General features: G+C 44.3%; 1 protein-coding gene across 1 annotated transcript in view; it reads left to right on the top strand.

The window, feature by feature from the left end:
- Nucleotides 1-10,351, top strand: part of SH3TC1 (SH3 domain and tetratricopeptide repeats 1) — a 54,429-nt gene extending 44,078 nt beyond the window's left edge. The window contains exon 19 of the mRNA XM_067558870.1: nt 6,377-10,351. Coding sequence (XP_067414971.1) covers nt 6,377-6,409 — 33 coding nt within the window. The 3' untranslated portion in view covers nt 6,410-10,351. The remainder of the gene's footprint in view (nt 1-6,376) is intronic.
- The last annotated feature ends 395 nt before the right edge of the window (nt 10,352-10,746 follow it).

The raw sequence follows: 10,746 nt of genomic DNA on the forward strand, positions 1-10,746 counted from the left end.
GTTTTTGAGACCCCTCACTTATAAACATTTTCACACGCCAGAGTTTGTCATTTAGAATATGGCATAGCAGGACGGCCTGCCCTTTAAAGGGCCAGTCAGCCCAGTTCGATTAGCCCCATCCTGCTATACCTCTGTAGGGTGTAAGACTTTAAAGGAGGAAAATTCAGTGGTTGTGGTGTTAACAGCTCTGATGTGAGGCAAGAAGTTGGGCTCAAGTTGGGAAGGAGCTGAGGGTTATCACCTGTCAGGGGCCTTATAGGAGGGCAGGCCTGACCCAGGTGATTGGAGCCAGGAGCTGATGGTTAGACAGTGAAACAGGTTATTGCCACTGGGGGCCTGCCTGTCAGGAAGGGGTCTGAAGGTTGAGCCCAGTGGGGCTGAAGATTCTTTTTGTTTTAATGTTGTTTTCGGACATAGACTAAGGCACTCTGTTACCCTGGAAGAGATTGAATAGCAAATCACCTCTACAGTGGGAGTAGGGAGAAGCTTGTTTTGGGAAAAGTGATGAGATGCAAGTGATGAGGTGATGACCACAGCGCTGGATATTGCTGAGAGGGGGCTGCTCTGGGATGGTGAGTCTTGTTCACAGAGTAAAAGATTACATCAGGAGTATTTGCTTTGTTTGTTAAAACAAACAAACAGAAACCTTTAGCATTTTCTGTTCTTTATCAAATACTTACATAAAGAAGCTGGAATAGCTATGTTAAAAATGACATCTGACAGCAGTCCTTGTGCTTCAGAGAGTGAGCTAATTTCTAACTGGGGATGGGAAATTATTTTCCTTCCTGCATAATATCATATTGTTCAATTGATCAACTGCATTATGTTCTTTTCCCTTGTTCACTGCCCAGGGGTGGGCTAATGACCAGTTCTGGGATGTCCAATTCCTTTTGTGCTGGTGTATGTAAAATGTTGATAGAGACTTTACAGATATATGACCTAAGCATTTTTTTATTTACATCAATTTTCATAGATTCTAAGGTCAGAAGAGATCATTGTGATTATCTAGTCTGACCTCCTGTATAACACAGGCCATAGGACTTCCTTGAATTAATTTCTGTTGAACTAGAGCATGTTTTAGAAAAACATCCAATCTTGATTTTAAAATTGCCAGTAATGAAGAATCCACCATGACCCTTTTAAAAAAAAATTGTGTCTTCCACCCATTCAAAAATTGTCTAGTTTTGACTTCCAGTCATTGGATTCTGTTATACATTTGTCTGCTAGACTGAAGAGGCCACTATTAAATTTTTGTTCCCCATGTAGGTACTTACAAACTGTGATCCAGTCAACCCTTAACCTTTTGCTTTGTATCAGTGTAAACTTTGTTCTCTTCAGTGAAGTTATTCCTGATTTACCAGTGAATACATTTTTCTGATAAATTCAATCTAGTAACTTTATTTTTCTGATTTTTAGGAATGCAGTATATAATATATGGCATCACTGGCCTATGAAATCTTCGTCCACAAGGTGGCAGACTCTAGCTTTAAATAAAACAGGCCTCCCAGTGGAGCCTTAGAGGAAAGTTTGGACACAAGATAGAAAAAAAATGTTTTAATTAAAAAATCTGCTGCCGTCAGTTTAAAGTCAACAGAAATGATTTCTGAAGGATGTATTCAATTAAAAATATACACCATTCATTGGAAATGAATTAAGTTTGAATGAAATGAAATATAAGTGCCCGATGGAGTAACAAAATGCGTTCTGTGGGCTTGACTGATTCTATCCTCAGTCACTCCATATAAATCAGGAGTAATTCCACTGAAGTCAATACAGTTACATCAGTGGGAATGGGTTCCGAAATCAAGCCAAATTTCTTCATTCGAAAGGGAAAGCCAGTGGTGTTGTATTTGCCTTGTTTGTTTTACGGTTGCATAAATGGCCATGTGCACTGGGTTATTTTTGTCTTGCACACACAAATGAAACTACAGATTAGTATGGTTGTAGAATTTTAGGGCTAAATTCTGCAGTCGTCACTTGAGCAAGACTCCCATAAAAGTTAATGGGAGGCTTGTTCAAATAAAGACCACAGAATCTGGACCTTAGAAATTATGGACCAAATACCATATCTCAGTAATGCCCCCCGGAAGGGCAAAGGGGCCATAGATCTGCCCCCCAAAATGGGCATGCTACAGAAAAATGTGCAAAGATGGTTGTGTGACAAATGGGGCATCAATGCCAGCATTGTTGGCAGAGCAGATGGGACACAACAAGAAGTGGATACGTAGAGAGTGGCTGAGGTATGCAGGACCTGGAACTTGGTGCTGACGAGAAGGGGAGATCAGGGGAGAGATTTGAAGAGTGGGGTGAGATGATTAGAATGACAGGCAAGGAAGAGGATCTTACCAGCTGCATTTGTGTGGAATGAAAGGGGGGACAGAAAATGGAGTGATGGAGGTGCCAAGAAGGCCAGCGAGGAGGCAGCTATGGTAATTAAGATGGAAGATGATGAAGGCATGGATGAGAGTTTTATCAGTGTGGACGGACAGAAAGGAGATGTGTGTATTTCATTTACTGTAAAGCAATGTGTGTTTATCTACAGCACTACAGAAATTAGAATAAAATCTGAGCTGTGATATACACTTTAACATTAACGAGGTGGTCTTAACATTGTCTGGCATTTGTGATTTTATGTCCAACACTTAGTGTTTGATCGGTGTTTTTTAAATGATACACATTCATGTACCTGTATACTTACACATGTCCACTACCCAGTGTGCATTTAAAAGGGACATATATATATATATTCAGGGATCCCTTATATTAGCATATTGGCTATTGGCATATTGGCAATTGGCATATTAAATGGTTTGTCTATTTGCTTGAGAAAGCAGATTTAAGAGGATTACCTTGATGTATATTTTCAGGAAGTTTATATCCCTTTTACTCAGAGAATTGTGTCCCAGGAAACCCATGATATTTTTCAGCAACTGGTTCCTTATGCAACAGCTATATAGACTCACTGAAATGGATCCTTTATTAACAGTTGAGCATTTTCTATAAAACAGTAAAATGCCCTTATTCTGATTTAGCAAAGGATTTTATTACTTTATGTAAAATGCTCAACTTTTAATGAAGGATCCACTTCATTGAGACTGATAACTGGAGTATTTCTGTTTATATTAAAAAGTCAAGGACTCTTTTTACACATCTGACAATTTAGGTGTCACTTAGTAGTCACACCAGTTTGCCTCTCAGTTTGTCATGTCAAAGCTTCCTAGTAGTAGCCCATCGTTGATGCTGATGACGATATTGTCACAAGTCTCATCTATGGCTACGCATATGACTCTGAAGTCTGAAACCTGATGCACAGAGTCGGCCACACTGAGGGCATGGAAAATCTGTATCCCTGATGTCTGATGATACAGCTCTGTTGCGCATTTCACAGGCAGCCTGGAGATGATTTTGTTGATCCCACTCGAACCTGTTGCATGGGAACTGGGTCCACCAGTGAATCCTGTTCTGAACCATTTGCTCGGGTTCTTTGAGATTGATGCCAGCCCACTGGAGACTGCTCTTCAAGTTATCTTGGAAGCATTTACATGAATGACCTTCTTTCTTTTGCCCTCCCTCAGCTCCCCCTAAAGGATCTATTTTGGAGGCGGTCTTCCATTCTGATTATATGTTGAGCCCACCTAAGTTGTGCTCTCAGTAGCATTTCCTCATTTCTGTTATGTTTGCTCTCTCAACGATCTTAATACTGGTCACTCTGTCCTGCCAGCAAATGCTTATTACTGAGCAAAGGGAGAGCATGTGGAATTGCTCAAACTGTTTAATGTGCCATCTATAAAGAGTCCAGCTAGGTCTCCATGCTACTGACAATTATTGGGATAGACTATCAACTATTCCGTTTGCTGCTTTTAGCCCTTTTCAGGCCTTTGCAGGAACTTGGCATAACTAGGCAAACTGGGAGGGGGGTTGTCAGACAGTGAACACATGGACTTGCTTTCTCTCTCTCTATGCTGGGCTGAATGTCTGAAAAACAGGAAGTCTGGATATATTTTAAGTCTGCAGCAATGGGGAAATTATTGCAAGACTTATAGCTTAAGACTGCTTGCTTAATGATCTTTTTAGTGACTTCTCTAACTCCCGCTTCTGCCCAGTGATTGATTTGTTTGGTCAGCAATTCTTTTGATTGACATGTCTCTAACTTTTGAGAGGGAGGTAGTGAGTTTGAGTCAGGTGGATTGCTTTGTGGACACATTGATGAGATCTCCAGGCAGAGGGACTGGCCATCTAGAAATCTGCCATTGATTCACCCAAGACTGCCTCAGACTTTTGGGGTACCTATCAACTTTAGGGGTACTCTAACCACCTATTGTATTTGTATGAATCATAGAATCATAGAATCATAGAATATTAGAGTTGGAAGGGACCTCAGGAGGTCATCTAGTCCAACCCCCTGCTCAAAGCAGGACTAACCTCTGCTATATCATCCCAACCAGGGCTTTGTCAAGCCGCAGCTTAAAAACCTCTAAGGATGGAGATTCCACCACCTCCCTAGGTAACCCATTCCAGTGCTTCACCACCCTCCTAGTAAAAAACTTTTTCCTAATGTCCAACCTAGACCTCCCTCCCTGCAACTTGAGACCGTTGCTCCTTGTTCTGTCATCTGCCACCACCGAGAACAGCCTAGCCCCATCCTCCCTAGAACCCCCTTTCAGGTAGTTAAAGGCCGCTATCAAATCCCCCCTCACTCTTCTCTTTTGCAGACTAAACAAGCCCAGTTCCCTCAGCCTCTCCTCATAAGTCCTGTGCTCCAGCCCCTAATCATTTTTGTTGCCCTCCGCTGGACTCTCTCCAACTTGTCCACATCCTTTTTGTATTGGGGGGCCCAAAACTGGACACAATATTCTAAATGCGGCCTCACCAATGCCGAATAGAGGGGAATAATCACTTCCCGTGACCTGCTGGCAATGCTCCTACTAATGCAGCCCAATATGCCATTAGCCTTCTTGACAACCAGGGCACACTGCTGACTCATATCCAGCTTTTTATCCACTGTTACCCCCAGGTCCTTTTCTGCAGAGCTGCTGCCCAGCTCGTCGGTCCCCAGTCTATAGCTGTGCATGGGATTCTTTCTTCCTAAGTGGAGGACTCTGCACTTTTCTTTGTTGAACCTCATTAGATTTCTTTTGGCCCAATCCTCCAGTTTGTTTAGGTCACTCTGTATCCTATCCCTACCTTGCAGGGTATCTACCACTCCCCCCAGCTTAGTGTCGTCCGCAAACTTGCTGAGGGTGCAATCTACCCCATCCTCCAGATCATTAATAAAGATGTTGAACAAAACCGGCCCCAGGACCGACCCCTGGGGAACTCCGCTTGTGACCGGTTGCCAGCTAGACATGGAGCCATTGATCACTACTCGTTGAGCCCTATGCTCTAGCCAGTTCACTATCCATTTTATAGTCCATTCATCCAACCCATACTTCTTTAACTTGCTGATAAGAATACTGTGAGAAACCGTATCAAAAGCTTTGCTAAAGTCAAGGTATATCACATCCACCGCCTTCCCCACATCCACAGAGCCAGTCACCTCATCATAGAAAGCAATCAGGTTGGTCAGGCATGACTTTCCCTTGGTGAATCCGTGTTGACTGTTCCTGATCACCTTCCTCTCTTCCAAGTGCCTTAAAATGGATTCCTTAAGGACCTGCTCCATGATCTTTCCAGGGATTGAGGTGAGGCTGACCGGTCTGTAGTTCCCCGGATCCTCTTTCCTCCCTTTTTGAAGATGGGCACTATATTTGCTTTTTTCCAGTCCTCAGGGACCTCCCCTGTTGCCACGAGCTTTCAAAGATAATAGCCAATGGCTCTGAAATCACCTCAGCCAACTCCCTCAGCACCCTCGGGTGCATTGCATCCGGCCCCATGGACTTGTGAATGTCCAATCCTTCTAAATAGCCTTGAACCTGTTCCTTCAGCACTGCGGGATGTTTGCCTCCTTCCCATTCTGTGCCACCCAGTACAGCAGTCTGGGAGCTGATCTTGTCTGTGAAGACAGAGGCAAAAAAGGCATTGAGTACCTCAGCCTTCTCCACATCCTCCGTCACTAGGTCGCCTCCCTCTTTCTTTAAGGGGCCTACACTTTCCCGAATCTTCCTCTTGTTGGCAACATGCCTGTAGAAACCCTTTTTGTTCCCCTTCACGTCCCTTGCTAGCTGCAACTCCAATTGCGCTTTGGCCTTCCTCATTTCATGTGCTTAAGACTAATAAGTGGAGACTTCCAGTAAAGGTAATTCCAATGGGATTTGCTGGAGACCAATAAAGTAAAGCTTTGAGTTAAGAGCATTTGGTTTTGACTTGTCCGTGCTAGCCATGTAGCGAGCAGAGGTACTGTATTTCCTTTGGTTTATTTCCTGATATCAACTTACAGTTGCTGGGTCTAGGAACCGTGGAGTCTAGGTAACAGATGGAGATGACTGGTGCTGAGGCATTGGAATGAGGTGCTGATTGGAACAAGACCTCTGTCTTACCGAGACTGTTCGTGAGGCCAAAAAGCTGGGATGCTTCAGAAAAATCTATCGATGACCTGAAGGTAGTTAGGTCTATGGGCCATCAGGGTGTTGTCATCCTCAAAAAGTGCCCTGACGAGAAGTCTCTCCAGCACCTTGGTTTTAGCGTTAAGTCTTTGAAGATCAAAGAGAAGAACCACTGAGTCAGTAGTGACTGTATATCCCCTGACCAAGTCCCTTGTGGCATGGCTGAGGACACAGGCAAAAAAACAAGTTGAACAGCACTGGAGCAAGTATGCAGCCTTGCTTCACTCCATTTGAGATTTCAAATGCATCAGAAGTCACCACTGGAGAACATCTGCACTGTCTTGTGGTCCTGGAACAGACTGATGGACCTTCTTGGACAACCCAGTTTGTTGAGAGTTAGATATTCCGGAGATATAAGCCCTGGAAATAAAAGGTATTTTTAAAACAGTTTCTAGGTGGGTGGGTTTTTTTTCTTTTTGTTTTGCACAGAGCTAGAGATCAAACTATGGATGTGTTGCGGGTCAGAATAGTCTCAGTCTGTTGTTTTATTCAAGGCAGTGCATGGCACCCGCTCAATCTTTGGGGAATCCAAATTGAGAACAGTATTTAAGAAAATGTACACTTTTACACTGTGCATGCATCACTACAGAAAAACAGCTAGGGCGTTTCTATTCCTGCCATTTTACATGCTTTAAGCTTGACTCTTGTCAGTGCTCTAAAATATGACTGGTTAATAATTGGACTTCTTTGAAATGTGGTGTGTCTCATAGGGATGTGGGGTAGCATTAGTGATCCAAAATGAGGGTCATTTGACCAAGGGGTTCTCAAGTTACAGGCCCTTCTCAAAAATACCAGTTTCCTTCTGCTGCCTTGTACTATTACACTGAGAAGTACTAATGACTGGATGAATCTCAGACCTTTTGATGGCTGTGAACTCACCCTTCATTTAAAATTTCTAAGTATAAATTAAGCACAACCCACAGACTAAGAAAATAGGGTTTTTTGACTCTCGGAGTGGCTGGAGATTGCTGCCATTTGTGAATCATGGATGGCAATTTCATTTTGGGGGGAATTTAATCAAATTCTTTGGGGGAAAAATTAGACGTGTGAATGCTTCTTGAGAGAGGAGAAGTGTTAGGGGATGGACAAGTGAGGGAATAGGGGAGATGGGTATTGGGCTATAGTTATGGGAGCGGTTTATGGGGAGGGGGATAAATGGTGATAGATGGTAGGGAGGTAAGAGAGGTTGGGAACTTAGGGAGGGAGACATGGCATCTCCCAGATCTGACAGTGTGCCCCAACTCCCCTGCACTCCACATCTCTGCCAGTGGATCCCAACTCCTCTGCATCCCAGCTTTGCCAGTGCTCCTGAACCTTCCTGCAACCCAGCCACCCTGCAATTCCAGCTCTGTCAGCACACTCCCAACCACATTGCAGCCCGACCTTCCTGACACACTAGCTCTACCAGTGTATTCCAACCACCCTGTGCCCACAGCTCTTCTAGTGCACCATAACCCCCTGCACCTCCAGCTCTGGCAGTGCACCCCAATCCTCTGTGTCTTGGACTGGGACGAAGGCAGTCATGCCTAGTTGTTGGAACCTGGAGTCAGGAACTAGGGGTCAGAGCCAAGGATCGAAGCTGCACCAGGAATCAGAAACTGAGCAGAGGAGCAAGGAACAAGCAGGCACAGGAGTGATTGCGTCTGTGGGCATAAGCGTTGAGCAGCCACTGGTCGAGTGCTTGTCTCTTGTGATCTGACCAAGAGCTGCTGAATATCATTATATCATCTGTATATGCTCGTGTGTATTCTTGTCATCTGCTTAATGCTTGGTTGATAAGTTCTGGAAAGTGGCTCCTACATTAATTAAACCAAAAGATAGCCTTTTGAACTCATGAAGTCCCGTATCAGTAATAAAAACAGATTTCTTCTGTGCCTCAATGTCCAAAGGAATCTGTCGGTAACTTTTCACCAGGATGAGTGTGTTAAGATATTTTGGGTTGTTCAAAGTATCTAATGTGTCATCAATTCTGGGCACGGGATGAGCAACAGGAACTGTGACAGCATTACGTTTTCTATAGTCAACACAACATTTTATAGTCTTTACCTTCTTAGGACCCAGCTCTGCAGGTGGGGTCCAAGAATGGTCAGACTCTTTAATGATTCCTACAGCCAGCGTACACTCTATTTCTTCACAAACATTTTGCAATGATTTGGGATGGCCTGCCAGGTGCTGGCTGGGGTCACATAGTGTTAATTCTGTCATTTTATGAGTCATCCCTGACATGTTAGGAAATACCCGCTTGTAGCTTTGCAACACAGCCACACACTCTGCCCTGTCTGTCTGTGGTAGCTCTTTTGCATGTCTCAGTGCTTTCAGGTGATGAATCATCCTGACATTCAGCCCCAGGTCAATGAGGTGTGAGGTCTCAGACTGCCCTTCATCACAACAAATCATATTCACAATGGCTTCTCTGTTACGATGGGCTTTAAGCCTATTCACATGCGTCTGTGGGGCAATTTTACTGCTGGGTCTTTTTACACTGTACATGACTTCATTTTTCTCCCCACAACCTCTCGAGGTCCCTCCCATCCATTTTTTGCACTTTTTACAGGGAGTAGCATTAGCACCAAATCGCCCACCTCGAAAGAGCATTCACAAGCCTTTTATCATATTGTGTCTTTTGAGTGGCCTGGCTATCAGTGAGGTTAGTTTGAACCATTTCCATAATGTTTTTCAATTCCTGTCTGAACCCTTTGCCTTTGCACATATTCAGTCACTGGCTTCCCTTCTGATTCAGTGCCTCCCTCCCAAACATCCCCACCTCTTTTTTCTGTCAAATGGGGGCAAACCCTGTGGTAAGGACAATGTTGGTTGGGCAAGGAAGCTCTCACTGTGAGCTAGAGGGGAGAAGGGAAGCTGCAACTGGTTGGGCAAGAAGACGGGGATTAGGAGTCAAAGGGAGACTGGAACTGGGCTTTGGGGTGGGAGACTAGGAGCTAGTTTACTGGGGGTGGGGGAGAAACATTGAAATTGGATTAGAGACTGGAACTAGGAACTAGTGTGGGAATAAACAACATTTTGGGGAAGAAGAGACAGAGGGTTGGGGGGAGAACTGGAATTGGCCAGGCAAAGAGACTGGGACTGGGTTTGCGGGGATGGGGAGAAACTGGGAATGTTGTGGTGGGAGAAATTAGGACTTGGACAGAGAGCAGGGGGGGAAGACTTGGACTGGCTTGGCAGAGAGACTAAAACTGAGAAGAGAAGCCTCAAGAATAAAGATTGGGACGGGTAGGGAAAGAGGATAAGACTGGAATAAGGAGCAGGCGTGGGGAAGAGACAACACTCTGACAGTGACAGGTTAGAGGGGATGGGGCAGAAGGGGTCAAGCTTGAAGGCAATGAGTCTGTTCCCACTAAAGCACACCCTTCACCAGTGCCTAGAATGGAACCCAAGGATCCTGAGTCTTACCGTTCCTCTGCTGTCAACATATAGGTGTGAAACTCACTCGCAAATTGTCTCTCTCACCCCCTGCTGGTGCAGGTTCACACAGAGGATGACAATCTACTATTGCTACCTGTTACTGCATTAACTCAAGTGGCAGAGGACTGTAGTGGATCTAAAGTTTCCAACTAGAGCTGGACAGAAATTTTCTGATGAAGTTTTTTCTATCAGAAAATGCTGATTTGTCAAAAGTGAAACGTTTCATGGAAATGTCACCTTCGATGAAAATTTGTTTTGAAATAAAAATTGAAAAAAGCATTTCAATAAAGGTAAAAACATTTCATTTTGATCTTTTCAGAATGTAACATTCTCATTTTACATTTCAAAATGAATTTTAATTTAATGTTCTTATTTTATATTGTAAAATAAAATGAAAAATAGTTGAAACTGAAATAAAATATTTAAATTTTGTTGAAGCAAAATGATTGACCTGTGTAGTGAGGGGGCGTGGCCTTCCTTGGAGAAGAACAGGGAGGAACTCTCGCCCACTGCCTGGTGGGTGGAGCCAGGATGCCCAGGCCTGCCCCACGGGAAGCAGAGGGGTGGGACAGGAAGGGCAAATATAAAAGGTGAGTCTTCTAGCTCAGTTGGGCTTTTGCTGTCGGAGGAGGAGAACGTCTCTCCCCTGTTACTGGGGCCCAAGCCTGACTGCTGCAGTTCTGAGGAGTTGCCAGAGTTGCCTGGGATGCCAAGGAGCTGTTGGGGTTCCCCTTGCTGTTTACCCTGGGGAGATGGTTGATGACTCCAAGGTCTGGTACCC

Source organism: Emydura macquarii, unplaced genomic scaffold, assembly GCF_026122565.2.
Source record: "Emydura macquarii macquarii isolate MOO-44397 ecotype Brisbane River unplaced genomic scaffold, CSIRO-AGI_Emac_v2 contig_2199, whole genome shotgun sequence".
In the NCBI taxonomy this organism is placed as follows: domain Eukaryota; kingdom Metazoa; phylum Chordata; order Testudines; family Chelidae; genus Emydura; species Emydura macquarii.